The sequence below is a fragment of the Pollachius pollachius genome (assembly GCF_949987615.1).
Source record: "Pollachius pollachius genome assembly, chromosome: 2".
Lineage (NCBI taxonomy): Eukaryota > Metazoa > Chordata > Actinopteri > Gadiformes > Gadidae > Pollachius > Pollachius pollachius.
This window is the reverse complement of record NC_136935.1, coordinates 20,141,694-20,163,628: the sequence shown is the minus strand read 5'-3', so window position 1 is coordinate 20,163,628 and position 21,935 is coordinate 20,141,694. Positions and strand designations below refer to the sequence as shown.

The 21,935-nt window shown below is 44.6% G+C and overlaps 1 protein-coding gene across 3 annotated transcripts; it reads right to left on the bottom strand.

Moving 5' to 3' along the window:
- Positions 1-223: 223 nt before the first annotated feature.
- LOC307092094 (transcription factor E3-like) lies at positions 224-12,657 on the bottom strand. 3 transcript variants are annotated; one of them, XM_079758984.1, is made up of 11 exons: positions 12,279-12,657; positions 10,194-10,283; positions 9,979-10,044; positions 9,344-9,509; positions 8,798-8,992; positions 8,524-8,628; positions 6,889-6,988; positions 4,352-4,411; positions 3,781-3,856; positions 3,317-3,464; positions 224-2,405 (listed from the first exon to the last, which is right to left on the bottom strand). In XM_079758984.1, the coding sequence occupies exons 1-11, from the start codon at positions 12,401-12,403 to the stop codon at positions 2,067-2,069; spliced, it is 1,470 nt and encodes a 489-aa protein (XP_079615110.1). In that variant the 5' UTR covers positions 12,404-12,657; the 3' UTR covers positions 224-2,066. The 3 variants fall into 3 exon arrangements, with proteins under 3 accessions (XP_079615110.1, XP_079615111.1, XP_079615112.1); XM_079758985.1 differs by having other exon boundaries at positions 4,352-4,408; XM_079758986.1 differs by having other exon boundaries at positions 8,524-8,607.
- Positions 12,658-21,935: the final 9,278 nt, after the last annotated feature.

Genomic DNA, 21,935 nt, shown 5'->3' with positions numbered 1-21,935 from the left:
GTTTTTTTTTTGTTTTTTTTGAAGCCCATCGTTTTATTATGATAAAGTTAAAGTAACATTAATCTGACTCGAAATTAAATGGAATTTGATCAATCACATTCAACAAGGAGTAAAACAAGGATTACAGTTCAAAATCTCTGAGACATCTAGATATTTAGTGTTGGGGACCATAAAGACCACTAGAAAATGCATTGAGTGCTGTAGTGCAAAGTGAGGTTGAAAATATGGTTTAATAAAGCTGCATATTTAAAGACTTAAAGAAATGTTGAATGGCTTGCATCAAGTGAAACGAGGAGTTAACAATGGACACATTCATACCATTTAGAAAATTTCAAATGGTTGGAATCCAAAAAAGTGTAAGAGTTAAAGAAATAGCTAAAGTGATAAAACATACATACACAATACATAAAAGTTAGATCATATAAGAATAGCTGAACTGTTCTAATACAGTATGAAATGGTTGAATCAACTCAGTGTTACAGTCAAGTGAGAAGAGTGAGAGTGTGTCGTAGTAACTTGGAGAAGTGTGTTAATTCAGCCTTGTTGCAGAATTACAGCCACTACGAGCCAGTCCCACAACGAGCTTTCCACATACGTGCCGTTTTTTAGAGGGCGAGTCAAGGTGGATGCTTGCGGCCACGTTACCATGTGCTCGTGTTAGAGTGGATGTATCGCAATGGCGAGGCGCACGCAGCTTTTGTCCGTGTTCTGTAAATATTGTATATAAATACACAATAACACTCCGGGTGATCCGGCGGGAGTCCTGGAGCTCTATATCTAAATAATATCATATATTATATTGATATCTATATCATATAATATATATTATCACGGCCAAAAGCTGTGTGCCCCTCCAGACGATATTATGAATCTCAAACGACTGCGTCGGGTTCTCCGACATCTCTGGTTCTTCCACTTCCACATCAATCTGAAGTTGACTGAACCGTGACGTGGAGGAGAAAGGGATTGTTGACCACAATTGTCTCCCACCGGAGCCCTGCTGCCGAGGCACAACCTTTTTTTTTTCAAAGGCAGAGCAAGATACCTAGTGCTCGTTTTACACCTAACGCCAATTTTAGCTACTTGAGGACCATAGGCAGGCTAAGGGAACTTATATTAAGGTTAGAAAACCTCATAAAGGGAAATTGTCATGCCATGGGACCTTTAACTACACATTTAGCTGTATATTGTACCACAGATTGAAGTACACCTATCCTTAACTACGCCTTTACCTACATCTACCTGCAACTATATGCTCCATTAAGTTATATCTGCAGTAGAAAGTTAACATAATAAAACGCACCAATGCGATTATTATTATTTAACTAGGGCCAGTCCAGGGCCTTAAGGTCATATAGGCCGTATAGTTCATATAGTTAACACAGGCCATATGTTCCATATAGGTCATATAGGTCGTTGAGGGACTCATTACTAGGCCTATTACAGTACTTTAAACTAGTATTAACTTACTCATTACTAGGCCTATTAAAGTACTTTAAACTATTATTAACATACTCATTATTGCAGTACTTTAAACTATTATTACCATACTGATTACTAGGCCTATTAAACTCCATTAAACTATCATTAACATACTCATTACTTGCCTATTAAAGTACTTTAAACTAGTATTACCATACTCATTAACAGGCCTATTACAGTACTTAAACTAGTATTGCCATACTCATTACTAGGCCTATTAAAGTACTTTAAACTTGTGTAAAAATACTTATTACTAGGCCTATTACAGTACTTTAAACTATTATTAACATACTCATTACTAGACATATTACACTTCAGTAAACCAGGATTAACATACACATTACTAAAGTTATTACGTTTACGGTGTTGACATGATTAATAATGTTGGATAAGGATAACGTTATGGAGGTTACCTAGCTGCCCTGACCGTGGTTCCGTCTAGGGGGAGACGGGTTACCTAACCGGGCTCGGGTCTCAATCGGCCCTTAAGAAACCTGATTACAGCCTCAACCAGGTTACAATGGCTTCCCCTCGTCAATGTACTGCAGGTGAACCCTGGTGACATAGATGAGCACCATGGCTCCTCAGTCCTGGTGTTCCATACTGAATCGGCTCCTCCTCCCGCGGTCCCTGGACGCTCCGTGGGGAAGGGGGGCGGCCCCTCCAGCCTCCTCCATCAGGAGGTCCTCCAGGACTCCCAAACCCAGCAGGTCCAGGGAGAACACGGGCGGGGCTCCTCGGGGGTCCTCCATCTCCGCAAAACTCAAGGGCTCCTGGTCAGGAGGCGTGCTCACCATGGAGACCAGGGGCGGGTTCAACATGGCCGCCATAGCAGGAGCTGATGAGGCAAAGGTGGGGTGAAGGGGGGAGACGCTGGCGCAGCTGGAGAGAGATGACAGGCTACCTGCCCGGAGCTCCAGCTCCTGCAAAACCAACAAGGAAACAGGTGTGTTACCTGTGTGTACAGGTTGGTTAGCTGTGTGTACCAGGTGTGTTGCCTGGGTGTGTACCAGGTGGCTTACCTGTGTGTACCAGGTATGTGGCCTGGGTGTACCAGGTGTGTGACCTGTGTCTACCAGGTGTGTGGTCTGGTGTGTACCAGGTGTGTGACCTGTGTCTACCAGGCGCCTGAACCGTGTTACCTGTGTGTACCAGGTGTGTACCAAGTATGTGGCCTGTGTGTACCAGGTGTGTTGCCTGAGTGTACCAGGTGTGTTGCCTGTGTGTACCAGGTGTGTTACCTGTGTGTACCAGGTATGTGGCCTGGGTGTACCAGGTGTGTTGCCTGAATGTACCAGGTATGTTGCCTGGGTGTACCACGTGTGTTGCCTGGGTGTACCAGGTGTGTTACCTGGGTGTACCAGGTATGTGGCCTGGGTGTACCAGGTGTGTTACCTGGGTGTACCAGGTGTGTTGCCTGGGTGTACCAGGTGTGTTGCCTGGGTCTACCAGGCTGTGTGTACCATGTGTGTTGCCTGTGTGTACTCTGTGTGTGAGCTGGATGTGTACCAGGTGTGTGACCTGGGTGTGCACCAGGTGTGATGCCTTGGTGTACCAGGTGTGTGGTACACACACCTGGATGTGTACCAGGGTTTGAGCTTGGTTTGTACCAGGTTTAGTAGCTGGGTGTGTACCAGGTGTTTGAGCTTGTGTGTACCAGGTGTTTGAGCTGGGTGTGTACCAGGTGTGTGCGCTGGGTGTGTACCAGGTGTGTTAGCTGGGTGTGTACCAGGTGTTTGAGCTGGGTGTGTACCAGGTGTGTACCAGGTGTGTGCGCTACGCATGTACCAGGTGTGTGGCCTGGGTGAGCCATAGGGATCTACTGGTGTGTTACCTGGACTCGTAGCTCCAGGGCCCTGTTGCTGTTCTCCAGGGTCCTCTGTCGGACCTCCAGGTCTCGGGCTCTCTGCTGCTCCTTCTGCAGCCGGCGGATATAATCCACTGAAGCCTTCAGGATGGTCCCCTTGTTCCAGCGCAGCTCCCTAAACACCATCAATACCACCCAGTATAACACCATCAACACCGCCCAGTATAACACCATCAATACCATCCACAGCACCAACCACACCATCCAGAGTATAAGACCACAGTATAACACCATCAACACCTCCAACCACACCACCTAAATTGTTACACCATCAACACCACCCACAGTACTGTTAACAGCATCCACAGCGTAACATCAACACCCTCCAAAGTGTAATACCCTCAACAACACCCACAACACTGTAAACACCACTGCATAAAACCCTCAACACCACTTTTGTGTGTGTGTGTGTTTGAGAGAGAGACACCTACTGGTCAGCTGATCTTGGGATCATAGCCCCGAGCTCCTGGATCCGGTCGTTGATGTTGAATCTCCGCCGTCTCTCGACTGCATATTGTATCAGATTCTGATTGGTCAATAACGGCATTCAGCGGCATGTTATCTCTGTATAGCAGACCGTTGCTATGGACGCTATTTTACATCATCCCATCTTACTGATTTGACAAATGTTCATTAGCAGGACAACCATTTTAAAATCAATACAATCATTTTTGGTGGAATTTTTATTAAGCAGACGTATAATAAGTAGTAATGATATAATAATATAACAATGATTATAATTATAATAACCTTCAGGGGTCTTGAACCACCACCAGGTCAGGACATATATCCTGATAATGACTAGCTTGCTATGCATTCAAATTTACATAATAATAAAGCATATTGAATTATATCCACAGAGATACGCTGAGAATACCTAAGAAAACCCAAACTCTAGAATAACAACAATTATCCACAGATACTCTGAGAATTCCTAATAATAACAATGCAATAATATATGTTAGTATGAATAGTATGATGTAGAATTATTGAAGTACTTACTGAGATTGTGGTTGTCTTTCTTCTGACGTTCCTTTGCTAGTACTTTGGTCTCCACATCTACTGAAATATAACATGTTACATATACATATATACAGTGGGGCAAAAAAGTATTTAGTCAGCCACCAATTGTGCAAGTTCTCCCACTTAAAAAGACGAGAGAGGCCTGTAATGTTCATCATAGGTAAACCTCAGCTATGAGAGACAAAATGAAAAAAAAAATCCAGAAAATCACATTGTCTGATTTTTTAAGAATTTATTTGCAAATTATGGTGGAAAATAAGTATTTGGTCACCTACAAACCAGCAAGATTTCTAGCTGTCACAGACCTGTAACTTCTTCTTTAAGAGGCTCCTCTGTCCTCCACTTGTTACCTGTATTAATGGCACCTGTTTGAACTCCTTATCAGTATAAAAGACACCTGTCCACAACCTCAAACAGTCACACTCCAAACTCCACTATGACCAAGACCAAAGAGCTGTCAAAGGACACCAGAAACACAATTGTAGACCTGCACCAGGCTGGGAAGTCTGAATCTGCAATAGGTAAGCAGCTTGGTGTGAAGAAATCAACTGTGGGAGCAATTATTAGGAAATGGAATACGTACAAGACCACTGATAATCTACCTCGATCTGGGGCTCCACGCAAGATCTCCCCCTCTGGGGTCAAAATGATCACAAGAACGGTGAACAAAAATCCCAGAACCACACGGGGGGACCTAGTGAATGACCTCCAGAGAGCTGGGACCAAAGAAACAAAGGCTACCATCACTAACACACTACGCCGCCAGGGACTCAAATCCTGCAGTGCCAGACGTGTCCCCCTGCTAAAGCCAGTGCATGTCCGGGCCCGTTTGAAGTTTGCTAGAGAGCATTTGGATGATCCAGAACAGGATTGGGAGAATGTCATATGGTCAGATGAAACCAAAATAGAACTTTTTGGTAAAAACTCAACTCGTCGTGTTTGGAGGAGAAAGAATGCTGAGTTGCATCCAAAGAACACCATACCTACAGTGAAGCATGGGGGGTGGAAACATCATGCTTTGGGGCTGTTTTTCTGCCAAGGGACCAGGACGTCTGATCCGTGTGACGGAAAGAATGAATGGGGCCATGTATCATGAGATTTTGAGTGAAAACCTCCTTCCATCAGCAAGGGCACTGAAGATGAAACGTGGCTGGGTCTTTCAGCATGACAATGACCCCAAACACACTGCCCGGGCAACGAAGGAGTGGCTTCGTAAGAAGCATTTCAAGGTCCTGGAGTGGCCTAGCCAGTCTCCAGATCTCAACCCCATAGAAAATCTTTGGAGGGAGTTGAAAGTCTGTGTGGCCCAAAAACATCACTGCTCTAGAGGAGATCTGCATGGAGGAATGGGCCAAAATACCAGCAGCAGTGTGTGAAAACCTTGTAAAGACTTACAGAAAACGTTTGACCTCTGTCATTGCCAACAAAGGGCATGTAACAAAGTATTGAGATGACCTTTTGTTATTGACCAAATACTTATTTTCCACCATAATTTGCAAATAAATTCTTTAAAAATCAGACAATGTGATTTTCTAGATTTTTTTTTTTTCATTTTGTCTCTCATAGCTGAGGTATACCTATGATGAAAATTACAGGCCTCTCTCATCTTTTTAAGTGGGAGAACTTGCACAATTGGAGGCTGACTAAATACTTTTTTGCCCCACTGTACATATACAATAGGATATATATAAATACACATATATAGATATAACATGGGATATAAACATGAGATATATAACGTATACATATATTGATAGATTGATACTTTATTGATCCCAGGGGGGAATTCATCTCCCAGTAGCTTGAAGACATCACATACACTGCAGCATACACATACAACATATATATATATATATATATATATATATATATAAATATAAAAACATGAGATATCTACAACATCAGTTTTAAAAAATATATATTTATAAAAGGATGTTTTTATACAATATTTATATACATATAGAAACATGAAATATATAAAACCTGAAATATATATAACTTTAAATATATATCACATGAGTTTAAATATATATATATATACATGGTACAATTGTACTACATTAGTAATAACAGTACAATATTACTACATCTGTTGTGTGAAGTACTACATCAGCAGTACAATAGCATAACGTCAGCAGTATAGTAGTACTTCATCAGCAGTACATTCATACTACATTAGTACTACATCAGAAGTACATTAGCACTATATAAGTGCTAATGTACTTCTGATGTACTTTTCACATCAGCAGTACATTAGTACGACATCAACAGGATGTTGGTACTACATCAGCAGTACAATAGTACTACATCAACAGTATATTAGTTCTATATCAGCAGTACATTAGTACTGCATCAGCAGTACATTCATTCTTCATAAGTATTATATCAGCAGTCCATTAGCACTACATAGTGCTGCATCAACAATACATCCATGCTACTATGCTATCAGCTGTACATTAGTACTATATAAGCAAGCACATTAATAGTATTACATTAGCACTACATTAGTGGCTTACCTTGAGGCTCCCTTTTTGCAGACTGCAGGTTGCCGAGGGAACTTTTGCTAGTGGTGATTCTGGGGGTTTCTGACCCAGCGCTGCTGTACACATCCAGCAGCTGCAAAGAGGAAATCATAAAGCAGGACAAAATACAATCACAAAATTAAGCTGGCCAAAGACAACCCAAAATAATTCAGGGCCATTAATATTCAATGTTTTTGGTCATTTTTCCAAGGAACTGTCAATGTCATCAAGCCTGACCTGTATAACATACAGAGAACTGCCTCATACGATCTGTAACATAACAGAGTACTGCTTCATACGGTCTGTAACATAACAGAGTACTGCTTCATACGGTCTAACATAACAGACTACTGCTTCCTCCAATCTCAGACCCCTGGCCTCTTGCCCCTAACCTCGAACCCCTGACCTCCGACCTCTGACCGTTTACAGCTTAACCTTGTCTCTAACCTCTTACCCTAACATCTAAACTTTTACCTATTACCTCTAAACCTTGACCTCTAACCCCTGACCCTAACGTATAACCACTGACTCTAACCCCTGACTATATCCTCTCTTTCAACCCTAACCTACGGCACTAGCAGAACTACTGAACATCTTACCTCGTTCTCGCAGCACTTCTCATTTGCTGTTAAAACAACTAAAATCCTCATGTTGCCATTGAGACTGTACAAACACACACTCACCGGCACACACACTCTGACCGACACATACACTCTGACCGACACACACACACCGAGACACAGAACCTGATGCACATAGACTAAGAGAGGCTGACACTCTTTCCTTCCCTCTCTCTGGGAAACAGGAAATCATATTGCTTCAGTCGACTTTTTTTTGAAAAAAACAAAATGTGCTGTTTGATGACTCAGCATTCCTCTGGTAGCAACACTTTTCCTATTGTAACACAACGCTGTATTCTATTATTCCTCTATGAGCAACACTTTTCATATTGTAACACAACACTGTGTTCTATTATTCCTCTATGAACAACACTTTTCATATTGTAACACAACGCTGTGTTCTATTATTCCTCTATGAGCAACACTTTTCATATTGTAAAACAACGCTGTGATCTATTACTCCTCTATGAGCAACACTTTTCATATTGTAACACAACGCTGTGTTCTATTACTCCTCTATGAGCAACACTTTCATATTGTAACACAACGCTGTGTTCTATTACTCCTCTATGAGCAACACTTTCATATTGTAACACAACGCTGTGTTCTATTACTCCTCTATGAGCAACACTTTTCATATTGTAACACAACGCTGTGTTCTATTACTCCTCTATGACCAACACTTTTCATATTGTAAAACAACGCTGTGTTATATTATTCCTGTGTTAGCAACATGCTTTATATTTTAACGCATCACAACATCACAACACAACACTGTTATGTGTTATATTAGGTTACGTTATGTTGTACATACTTTTTCTTGTGTTGTGTGTCCTTCTAGTTTTGGCGTCTTTGTTATTTATGCTTGTGAAGCACTTTGTTACTTTGTTTAAAAATATAATTTTATTGTGTGAGTGTCCGTGTGTGTGGTGTGTGTGTGTGTGTGTGTGTGTGTGTGTGTGTGTGTGTGTGTGTGTGTGTGTATGTGTGTGTGTGTTGCTATGGTTACCATGTCTGGTTGAGAGTGGATGAGGAAGTCCTCGTTGAAGCTGGACTCCAGACTGATGATGTCATCGATCACTGTGTCCTTGATCTCAATCAACAAATCAGATGACTGGAAATCACATTCAGCCATTCACACTATTATTTATATGTTATATAGATATTAAACAGTGTGTGTATAATATGTATTACATAATTGTAACATTAACTTTTACAGTCTAGTTACGTACATGTTGTTTAGTATATATAGTATAGATATTAGAGATAGTTTTTATCTGTACCTCTATTTTGGTGGCGAGACTGAGAACTTGAAGGGGAGCACTGGGGGGGGAGGGGTCGGGAACAAGCTTGGAGGCGGTGTTGGGCAGTAGGGGAGTGCAGCGATTGGCTGCAGTGGCTGCCAGGTAGTGCCTGAGCTGCTGTCTCTGGGCCTCCTGGAGGTGATACCTGGTGGGGTTCTCCAGATGAGTCTGCACCTGGAGACACAGTATAGACATTAAACACACGTTACATACATTATGTTTACATTACATATATAAACAAACATTAAATATATGCATAAAATACATTGTAGATACATTATACACACATTATATACATTATGTATACATTACATACATAAACATAAATTACACAGACATTATATATACATTACATACATTATATATACATTATACATACATTATATATTCACTATATATACTATTTACATCATATATACACAACCAATACATTATATATATATATTATACACATAGCTTGTTTTCCATGCTAAACATATATACATTATACATAAATAACATGTATCCATATTGTACACAATGTACCTTGAGCACCTCCAGGGGGACCTGAGGGGGAGGGCAGGGTGTGGGACCGGGGGAGAGGGGTATGGGGGGAGAGGAGCAGGAGAGGAGGTGCAGGGACTGCTGCTGCGCCTCCTTCTGCTCTTCCTCCCTCAGCTGCTGCCGCATCAACTCCTGGCGCAGGAGGACCCTAGATCAGGGGTCAGCTGTTATTCACTCCTCTATCACCTTCTATCTTCCCTCTATCAACCTTTATTACATTACATTACATCAGGGCATTTAGCTCATTCACACACCGACTGCGGTGTCAACCATGCATCACTCCTCTTCCCCCCCATACCTTCCCCTATCACTCATATATCACCCTCTATCACCTCGCTAGCACTTCTCTATCAAAGCTCCTCACCCTCTATCCCTCCTCTGTAAACCCATCACTCAAATATCACCCTCTATCACCTCTCTAAAAATTCTCTTACAAAGGTCTATCACCCTCTATCGCTACTATATCAAGCCTCTATTCTCTCCCTCACTAATATATCAAGCCTCTATCATCTCTATCAATACTATATCAAGGGTATCATAATGATACTATATCAAGTATCATTATAATACCCTCATGTAAAACCACTCTAACCCTGCTCTATCACCTCTTCTCTCACCTGGATGCCACGGTGGACATGAGTGTTGAAGAGGAGAAGGAGGAGCAGGAGGCCATCGCTGGAGAACTTAAAACAGAAAGAAAGAGAAGACAGGTGACAAGGGGAGCAACTATCATCAATATTCATTCACATGAGATGACATAGGGACGCCAACTGATTGCCTGTCTCTTTATAGAGATGCTACCTGATTGGCTTGCTCTTTATAGAGATGATACCTGATTGGCTGGCTCTTTATCTGGTAGAAGGAGTCCTGAGGGAGAAGATCTTCTTCCATATCAACAACGATACCAGACTCTGGTAGGACCCTGAGACAGACAGACAGGCAGACAAACAGGTAGGACTCTGTTAGGACCCTGAGACAGACTGACATGTAGGACTCTGGTAGAACCCTGTGACAGACAGACAGGTGGACAGACAGGTAGGATTCTGGTAGGACCCTGAGACAGACAGGTAGACAGAAAGGAAGGACTCTGGTAGAACACACAGACAGGGAGACAGACAGTAAGAGCTCTGGTAGGATCGAAACAAACAGACAGGTAGACAGACAGGTAGGACTCTGGTAGGACCCGGAGACAGACAGACAGGTAGACAGACAGTTTCAACTCTGGTAGAACACAGACAGGGAGACAGAAAGGTAGAACTCTGGTAGGAGCCTGTGACAGACAGACAGGTAGACAGACAGGTAGGACTCTGGTAGAACACTGAGACAGAAAGACAGGTAGACAGACAGATAGGACTCTGTTAGGACCCTGAGACAAACAGACAGGTAGACAGACAGGTAGGATTCTGATAGGACCCTGTGACAGACAGACATGTAGACAGACAGGTTGTAATCTGGAAAGACCCTGAGACAGACAGGTAGACAGAAAGGAAGGACTCTGGTAGAACACCGACAGGGAGACAGACAGGTAGAACTCTGGTAGGACCCTGTGACAGACAGACAGGTAGACAGACAGGTAGAACTCTGGTAGGAGCCTGTGACAGATAGAAAGGTAGACAGTCAGGTAGAACTCTGGTAGGACCCTGTGACAGACAGACAGGTAAACAGACATGTAGGACTCTCGTAGAACACTGAGACAGACAGACAGACAAAATTCTGATTGGACTGTGGGGAATACAGACAAATAGACATAAGACAGATAGAGATATAGACAGACAGACAGGTAGATAGACAGACGAGACTCCAGTACGACCATGAGCCAGACAGGTATACAGACGGACAGGCAGACAGACAGGTAGACAGACAGGCAGACAGACATGACTTGGCCCTGCATCTTGGCCGATGAAAAAAAATAGATATAATACAAACATTCTCTGTCTCTTGTTCAGAGCTTGCGTGTTGCTGACGGATGTCACAATCTCTGTTCGCCAATCTACTTATCAAGTCTTAAAAATAACATGGCGTCGACGGATGATCTACTGATGGTATTGTGTGTATAAAATGTCCTTTTTGATGAACAATCTGTACACTTAAAAAGTTATCAATTTTAAGTGGTTTAAAATAGCGATTCAGTTTTTTACCGTAACACATGCCCCTATCATTCCAAGTTTCTAGCGTTTTGATGGAATCGGCTAAAAACAGCCAACTGAAGAATGCGTCTAAATGCGTTTTTTGTGCTCCAAAACAAACGTTCCAACTCGTTATCATACAAAACATATCCCAAATCCATTTTACACTGGAGTTGTCCTTTAAAGCAGTTTCGTTATTTGAGGAATTTGATTTAGTTGAATTATTCTTGTAGTTTTGGTTTATATCTGCATGGTTGAGTGAGTATTGTTAGGGTTAGAGAGATTGGACTGTTTGGACTCCGGTATGACACAGAGACAGACGGGTAGACAGACAGACAGAAAGTAGGCTGACAGACAGACAGTCAGACATGTAGGCAGACATGAACACAGACAGACATTTGGACATATAGATAGATACACAGTCAGGTTATGTGCGGTAAGGACATTCCTGGTTGCTTCCTGAGCTAAGTCCTTAGTCAGCTGTATACGTGTGTGTGTGTGTGTGTGTGTGTGTGTGTGTGTGTGTGTGTGTGTGTGTGTGTGTATTTTTTGCTGAGTCATGTCCCTTCAAATTAATACAAGCCACACATGGGGTGTTTTCCATTCTTCTCTCTCTCTCTCTCTCTCTCTCTCTTTACCTCTCTCTCTTAACCTCTCTCTCTACCTCTCGCTCTCTCTCTCTTTACCTATCTCTCCCTCTCTCTTTCTCTCTGACTCGAGTTTTTCAGACTGCTAGAAATAAAACTTCATCAACCTAAAACAGGTAGTTAACAGGGCTGAGACCCACTCACCTCTGCAGGTTGAGGGACTCCGGTGATTCCAGAATAACGAACACGGTGTGGGGGGGCAGACCCCTGGGCCACGCGTTAACTACCGCTCCCGCATCCTGGTCATGGTCTGACCCAGTAGACGACATCTTTCCCCTGGTATAAACTCCCTATTCCCCCGTATAAACTACCGCTCCTCAGACAAACTCTCTCCTCCTCCAGTATAAACTATCTCTCCTCCCCCGGTATAAACTATCTCTCCTCCCCCGTTTTAAACTATCTCTCCTGGTATAAACTATCTCTTCTCCTCCAGTATAAACTATCTCTCCTCCCCCGGTATAAACTATCTCTCCTCCCCAGGTATAAACTATCTCTCCTGGTATAAACTCTCTGTTCCCCTGGTATAAACTATCTCTCCTGGTATAAACTCTCTGTTCCCCTGGTATAAACTATCTCTCCTCCTCCAATATAATCTCTCTCTCCTCCTCCAGTATACTCTCTCTCCTCCTCCAGTATAAACTCTCTCTCCTCCAGTATAATCTATCTCCTCCTCCAGTATAATCTCTCCTCCTCCAGAATAAACTATCTCTCCTCCTCCAGTATAAACGTTATAAGCCTCCAGTATAAACTCTCTGTCCTGGCATAAACTTTCTCCTCCCCCTCCGATATAAACTATCTCTCCTCCGGTATAAACGATATGTCTCCTGGTATAAACTTTCTCCTCAGGTATCAACCCTCTCTCTCCCCTCACATACCCTATCTTTCCTTGTGTATTATGGTCTCTCCTCCGGTATAACAGCCTCCCCCCTTAGAAGGAGTAGCCTATGTAAACCACTACACTAGACAGCACTGAGCCTGGGCAGGGCATGACGTCTCAACAGTACGTGAACTGTATCTTCATGCAAACATGTAGAAGCTATAATTCAGAGCCAGGGAGGCGGGCCTGACTGGAAGTCAAAAATAATCCCACAGTGTCTCTGCAGACCAGAGCTAGCAATGAGTGGGAGGACCCCGGGAGCAGGCTGTGGCCCACAGCCACAAGTGGGAGGGACTAGCAGAGTAGACTATAGTCCCTCCTACTAAGACTATTAGTGGGCAGCTGGTCAATTTAGGTATTAGGTTAGAGATGGTTAGCTAAGATGTTAGGTTAGAGATGGTTATTTTAGATATTGGGTTAGACATGGTTATTAAGGTGTAAGTTTAAAGATGTTTTTTTAGATATTGGGCTAGACATTGTTAGTTAAGGTGTTAGGTTAGAGATGGATATTTTAGTTATTGGGTGAGACATGGTTAGTTTACTTACACTGATGAAACTGTGATTGAGGGTAATATTTATAAGGTACAGACATCTAGTGGCTTGAGATGCAACTACGGCTATAGGTTATATTACCTATTATCATACCTTGTTATCGTGGTTTGAGTTTTGCTATAGTAATAGCTATATAAACTCTAGTGGCTTGAGTTTTTTTCCTAACATGAAAGCTTGAGTTTCAGATCCATTTATAGCGATATAACCTCATGTCACTCTAACACCAGAGAAGTAGTTGTTGTAGGGTAGTGTTATGCAAGCCGAGCGCTCCCTCTGGTGGGCTCGGGTGTGTATGCACTCGGGTAGCCAACACGCGTCAGTCCTGTTTTGTGCCAGCTCGTTAATACATGTTACTAAGAGACACAGCCCGACTCTGTGTATTATTCTATGCTCCTTCACTTACAACATGGTGTCAGAAGTTGTCTTGGAACCCAGAGTGAGTCATACGTTGCCTGTCACTGGAATAGCGTGCGTTTATTTGTTTTGCTAGATGTAGTTAGAAGTTTCTGTTAGCCTGATAGCATTAGCACCACGCGGAGAAGATGGCTTCCAACATTCCGCCACCGAAGCCAATAAAGATGATAAAGATGATTTTCACAGCCACTGGGCTAGCTTTCGTTCAGACTTTGAGGATTATCTGCTTGCGACCGGGATCGACAAGGCAGAGAAGCCGGTGCAGGTTGCAATGCTCAAGAGGCTAATGGGGAAGGATTGCCAACATGTTTACAAGCACAACCTCGGACTCACGGAGGAAGAACAGGGAGACGCAGGTGCGATACTGGGGCAATACTTCACACCCACCAAAAATGTAATCTTTGAGAGGTATGTTTTTGAAAACCTTAAACAAGAGGATGGAGAGTCAGGATGCTTTTGTCACAAGACTGAGAGAGAAATCTGTCACGTGTGAATATGGAACTATAAGAGATGAGCTCATAAGGGACAGGCTTGTTCTGGGAATAACTGATGAGGGCGCCACATGACGCATGCTAAGAGAAAAGGACCTTAAGTTGGAGGGGGCTATTGACATTGGCCGTGCAGTGGAGGTGTTGGACAATAAGTTAAAATCCATGTCACTTAGCAGCTCTGTACCTGGGGAGAGCATCAATGTAGCATATAGACAGCGACCAGGATGGAGACCTACCAGCAGGCCATCCGAGTCTGCCAGCACATCTGCACAGCCACAGAGAGGCAAAGGTGGATGCAAGTACTGTGGCACACCACACAGATGGGGGCGAGACCTGTTCCCCGCATTGGATAGACATGTCGCTTGTGCGGCACTGCTCATCGCTTTGCCAAAGTGTGCATGAAAGGACGCCAGCAAGCACATCAGTTGAATGCTGTGGATGACCCGCCGCTAGGGGACCCGGAGGACAGCGACCACGATGAGAGAGACGTGTACACGGCGGAGAGTGCGGGGAACACTCAAAGGAAAAAGTGGTTTGTAAACCTGCCACTCTACAGAGGGGTCCAGAGGTGCCAGCTTGACTCTGGAGCCACCTGCAACGTGATGAGCATGAAAGACAAGATGAGACTGGCACCTAGAGCTCCTCTTCAGAAAAGTCTCACTAGACTGAGGCTTTACAAGAGTGAGTGGATGAGCTCAATGGGCGTGTACAGCACACAGTGTGTCATCAGGGGCAAGACAAACAGACTGGATTTTGTGGTTGTGTGCACCAGCCAGAAGCCCTTGCTTTCAGGGGAGACGTGCAAGAGACTTGGCCTTATGCATTTCACCATTCCCTAAGAGCAGAACAAAGTGGAGCACTGCAAGACTAAAGCTAGTCTTATTAACGCTACAATGATGTGTTCACCAGCCCAGTCGAGTCACTGCCGGCTGATATTCAGCCTGATGAGAACGTTCTGGACGCCGTGGGGTAGAAAGCATGGCTGAAGTGATGTTCACTTTGTGTTGGATAGCACTGTTGTGCCCATACAGTGTGCACCAAGGAATGTCCCGGTGGCCCTCAAGGCGGCTGTTATGGCGCATCTGGACCAATATGAAAAGGATGGACACTTCAGTCACTCAGCCAACGGACTGGATAAGCAATCTGGTCATAGTGAAGAAGCCGGACAAATTGAGCCTTTGCATCAACCTTAAGCCCCTTAACCGAGCCCTGAAGAGGTCCCGTGTGTGTGTGTGTACACACACCCACACACCCACACACACATGCACGCACAGCTAAAAACTAACCCTGGTGGATGCGCGCAACGCATTCCTGCAGTGTCGCCTAGATGAGGAGAGCAGCCTGATGAGAATGTTTTGGACGCTGTGGGGTAGAAAGCGATGGCTGAAATTCCCTTTCGGTGTGTCAGTCGCACCGGAGCTGTACCAGAAGAAACAACATGAGCTGCTGGCCGGTTTGACGGGGATTGAGCCTATAGTGGATGATATCCTTGTGGTCAGCTGTGGGGACACGGAGGAGGAGGCTGAACACGACCACGACGCAAACCTCATTGCTCTGATAGACAGATGCAGGGAAGTGAAGCTGAGGCTGAGCATAAAATAGCTGCAGTTTCGTGTGAGGGAGGTCTGCTTCCACGGCCACATACTGTCGGCGGAGGGCCTCAAAGCTGACCCAGAGAAGGTCAGGGCGGTCTTCAACATGCCAAACCCCACGGATGCAAAAGGCGTTCAGCGGTCTGTCGGCTTTGTTAACTACTTATCGAGATTCATGCCCCGCTTGTCAGAGGTGTGTACCGCTGAGACGGTTGCTGGACAAAGAGGTGCCGTGGCACTTGTTGCCCAAACATGATGCTGCTATGAAGGAAATCAAGACACTGGTCACGGCAGTGCCAGTACTATGTTATAATGATGTCAGCAAGCCAGTCACCATACAGAGTGACTCCAGTCAGACCGGGTTGGGCTGCTGCCTGCTTCAGGGGGGGCAGCCGGTCGCGTTCACCTCCCGAGCGCTAAACCAGACGGAGCAAAACTACACACAGATCGAGAAGGAGTGCCTGAGCATCGTATTCGCTTGTCAATGCTTCCAATACTACCTATATGGGAGGGGTGATGTGACTGCAGAGACCAACCACCGCCCGCTAGTGTCAATCTTCACAAGTCCCTGGCAGCTGGTGAGCATGGACTTGTTCAGCCACACAAAGCAATGTTCTTTTTGAATGAACAATGTATCGTAAATAAATAGATGTTCCCCATTTAAATACAGGGTGCATAAGTATAGACACCACTATGTTAAATTCCCATAGAAGCAGGCAAATTTTTATTTTTTTTTATTTTTATGGATCCAGGATACTATGCATCCTGATGAAGTCACCTAGGCCTTTGGAATTAAATTAGCCCCACATCACCTCATACCCTTCACCATACCTGCAAATGCAAATTAAACCAGCTAATTGGCTAACTGAAATAAAACCATGGCGATCTCTAGGTATGGTGAAGGATATGTGGTGATGTGGGGCTATTTTAATTCCAATTAACACAGAGGAACTTGAAGCTGCTGACTCTCTCCACAGCAGTCCTGGCAATGGCGATGTTGTCCATCCTCACTCCTCTTTTTCTGAATTCCAGGATCAGTTCCTTGTGCTGATGTTGAGTGGGAGGTAGTTCTCCTGGCACCACTGTGTCAGGTTGTAAACCTCTCTACTGTAGGGGGTCTGTCAAAGCGTAGTTTGTCGAGGGTCTTAAGGATTGGCACAAAAGGCAGCAGTGAGGCAAAAAATACTTTGAGATGCAATTTATTCTTCCTCCAACAGGAGTAATTATGCATACAAAAATGATGAAAAATGGTAAAAAGAAAAAGACAAGGAAAGTAATATCAAAAATAATATTCAGCAAAGATTAAGGCTATACTCAGCCAAACCAAAGCACTTATTCTATCAAGGCTTTAGCCATTAAAGTTTGCTCCAAACCTCACATAGCTGACAGCATAGTCTCGCTTCTGTCCATCAAGTCAGGAAGTAACGCACGCCCTTCTTGGTTATGGGTGGCGGGCAGCCTTGGACGGCATCCACCTTAATGTAACCGCCTAACCGCCTCCAAGAACATACCCCAGGTAGCAAACCTCAGGTCTGGCCAGCTGACATTTGCTTGCATTGACCACCAGCCCCGCAGCCTTGACCCTCTGGAACACATAAGCCAGTAGCTTTCAGTCCCCCTCAGCACCTGGTCCATCATGCGCTGAAAGGTCGCCGCCGCGCCATGTAATCCGAACGGCATGGTGGTGAAGTGGAACAGCCCGGTTGGGGCCCTGAAGGCGGTCAGCTCCTGGGCCTCAGGTGTTAGCGGCACCTGCCAGTATCCTTTGCACAGGTCCAGTGTGCTATGATACTGTGCTTTGCCGAGCCGTTCCACCAACTCGTCCACCCTCGGCATAGGGTAAGGGTCAAAGGCAGAGATGGCGTTGAGCTTTCTGAAATCCACACAGTAGCGCAGCCTCCCGTCCTTCTTTGGGACGAGCACCAAGGGGCTACACCATTCGCTTCGTGATGGCACAATAAATCCCATCTCCAACATTGACTGGACCTCCTGCTTCAATACAGGAATCAGCCTTGCAGGGGCCCTCAGTGAAGTCTGGCGGATTGGCCCTGGAGACGTCAGCTTAATGCTGTGGTGGATCAGTGTCGTCCACCCGGGCTCCTCCTGGAACAGACCCCCCCCCCCCCCCCCCAGGAACCATCTGCAGGAGCTCCCTCTGCTGACGGCTGGAAAGGTGCTCCACAGAGGGACGTGAGGCCTCGCCTCTGGAGGTGAGGAAGTACTGCTCCTTCAGTTCCTCCTCCTTGTCCACTCTGCGGGCCCACATCAGGTCGCTGGTGGCTCCTGGTCTGGATATCCACTCCTTGAGCAGGTTAATGGGGATCACCTGCTTTGGCTTTCGTCAATCTGGCATGGTGACCTCGTAGGTCACCGGGCCCATCTTGCGCAGCACTTCAAAGGGACCCTGCCACTTAGCGAGCAGGCTGCTTTCTGAAAAAGGGAGCAATAGGAGCACCTTTTGGCCTGGGTTGAAGGTACGACTGCGGGCGGTCCGGTCGTACCAGGTCTTTTGCTTCGACTGGGCCTGCGCCAGGTTGTCGTGGGCCAGACTGCTCAGCTCGTCCAACTGGTCTCTCATTTTGAGTACGTAGTCCATGATGTTGGTCAGTGGCTGAGGACTCTCTCCCATCCAGGCATCTCAGGATATCCAGGGGTCCCCTCATCTGACGTCCATAGAGCAGCTCGAAGGGAGAGTAGCCGTGGACACTTGCGGGACTTCTCTGTAAGCAAAGAGGAGATAGGGCAGCCACTCTTCCCAATTATCTCCTGTGACGCTCACATACTTCCGCAACATTGCCTTGATCGTTTGGTTGAAGCGCTCAACCATTCCGTCAGTCTGTGGGTGGTAGGGCATAGTTCTAATGCGCCTGATCCCTAACAGTGAGGTGCCCTGATCTGTTATGATCTCTCTAGGGATCCCCACCTGTGAAAATAGCTGTATTAGGCTATTCGCTACCTGTCTAGACTTGGTGTTTCTCAAGGGAAAGCCTCAGGATAGCGAGTAGCATAGTCACATATTACCAAGATGTACCGGTGGCCAGCCCTACTCTTGTCAAGGGGGCCTACAACATCCATAGCAATCCTAGTGAAGGGGACATCGATGATGGGGAGGTTAACTAGGGGTGTCTTCATGCCTCTTTTTGAACGTGAAGTGAGATGGCAGGTTGGGCAGGATTTACAAAAAGCTACAACTTCCTGGTATACACCAGGCCAATAAAACTGGGTAGCAATCCTGTCTAGGGTATTCTGTTGCCCTAAGTGGCCTGACCACGGGATACTGTGAGCTAGGTTCAGTACCTTAGCACGCAGGGGCTTAGGAACTACTAGTTGCTCTCCCTCAGCACTTATACGCAGCAGCCTTCCCTCTCTGAACACAAAGCACTCTTTTCCACACACTGCAGCCCTAGAAACATCCTCTTCTTTCTTCACTCTATTGAAATAGGTACTCAATGTGGCATCATATTTCTGAGCCTGTCCAAAGTCAGTAACATCCACCACACTAACATCTAGTGGCGCTAGGGGCAGCTGCTCCTGTACTGGAGTTCCTAAAACTTTTTCCCTCCTTTTAACTGACGTTTCCTATCTTTTCCCCCTGAGGAACCTACAGGAAAGGGTAACTCCTGCCACGAAGTTGCATCATTGGAGTTAGCCTTAGCTTGGGCTCTAGTTAACACAAAACTGCTTGCTTGGGGTAAGTGATGTTGCAATAACTCTGCCAACACAGGCACGTCATGACCTAGCACAACAGGGTAAGAACAGTTATCCATTATGCTGACCTTCAGTAAGTAAGACTGTCCTTCAATCTCCACCTGCACATCAGCTGTCTGGTGCTCACTCTCGTCACAGTGTATACAACTTACTTTGACTCTACCCACTCCCACTAACCCCTCTGGACCCAGATATGCTCCTTGGACAAATGTCTGGCTACTGGCTGAATCTATTAGGGCTTTCCACACTTTCCCTCCAATTCTGATGGGCACTAAAGCATCCATAGAGTTAGGGGTTGCCTTAGTTGAACTATTACATGGGGTGTAACATAGTCTGGCATCTCTAGTGGGCGCTAAAGGGCACCCTGGTTTGATATGGCCAGGCTGTCCACAGTTATGGCAGAGTATTTTATATCTAGGCTTACTGGGCTTATTGGGCTGCTGGGGCTTGCTATTGGGGCTACTAATTCCCCTGAACTCACGACCACCACCCACAGACTTACCAGAAGGCTTTCGGTCAAAGTCCCGCTGGGCGCCTTGATTGCCTCGGTTCCTTGTCTCTTGGTTGCCGAGTTGGCAACCTTTCCTATGTCGGCGGGCAGCGATGAAGGCCTCCGCCAGTTCAGCGGCTTGCTTTGAGGACTGTGGGTTATGTTCTTTAACCCACACCCTTAGCTCCAGAATCATTACATCTCCGATCTGCTCTTTAGTCTTCTCCACGGGGCAAATCCATTTTTGGTAGAGGTCTGTGAGTCTTGATTGAAGTTCCCTCGCCATTTCATCCTCCAGGAAGTCCATGGAGTGGAATCTGTGGCGATAGGCCTCTGGGTCAATTTCATACTTTGTCAAGATGGCTTGCTTTGCCTTGGCATAGTCTCTGGTGTCAAGTATGTCCATTGCCACACAGGCAGCACGGGCCTTCCCTGACAACAGGGGTACAAGATACAGTGCCAAACTTTCCATTGGTCACTGGTTTGTGAGAGTAATCCTCTCAAACGTGGTCAAAGAATGTTCAATGTCCTCATCTTCCGTGAATGGGGAAATCTTGGGTGGACTCCATCAGTGGCGTATCCAGGACATTTTTACTGGGGTGGCCAAGATGGGACACAAAGCTAGTGTGGGGTGGCCATGGCATAGCGAAGTTTAATACATATGCGTACGCAGCCAACTGCGGTTCGAATCTCGGTCCTTTGCTGCATGTCACATCCCCTCTCTCTCCCATGATTTCCTGTCTCATAACTGTCAAATAAAGGTGTCTATGCTGGTAAAAAACGTTTTTTTTTTTAAAGTCATTTTTTAAATTCCATTTCCACCTATCACAGTCCAAAAAGTATGTCTGGTTATTTTAGCATGTCTATTTTTAATCAGTAATTATGTTCAGAATAGGGTACACATTTTCTAAGAGCCATTTCCTTGTAGTGGAATAAGTCCTCATCTCTTCACAAGTTAAATTAGAGTAGAAAAATTCAACTGCTCTTAACTCATCCTATATAATAACATTAATCAGTCATCAGCTCATCATCTGTGTCACCTGTATTGTTACCTGTGTTTGCTTTACTAATTGAGGCGCCATCTTGTGGTTACATAAAACACAGCAATCGAGGCAACAGAACAAACCAAAATGCTTTAAGATAGACCTTATTAAAAAGTGTATCTGTAAGCAAAGGATAAATTAAGCTTGTAAGGAAAAAAACATAAATATTTGTTGTTCTTTACATTCTTAGTTTATGTTATTACTTAGCTTAGATATAATTTGTTGGAGATACTGGAATTAGATTTTTTTGGTTTGTTCTTTGCTTTGGTGTGTTTTTATTTAACCACAAGATGGCACCTAAATTAGTAAAGCAAACATAGGTAACAATACAGGTGACACAGATGATGGCCTGATGAATAATGTTATTCTATAGGATGCCTTGTGATGTATGAAAATGTGCAAAAACGGTATTCATGGTATTCGGCCCTGATGAAGGTATAAATTGAAACGTTGGCTTTGATTCAGCATAAATTATGAAGTTTATTTAAATCAAACAGTTAAGCCTTAGAATCACAAATTAACTTGATAAATTGTAACATAAACCAAAAAAATCTTAACTCCAAAGTATATACTATAAAGTAATGTTATGTAAACCTTCAAACTCTCATGAACAATAGAGGATTCTAATAATAGT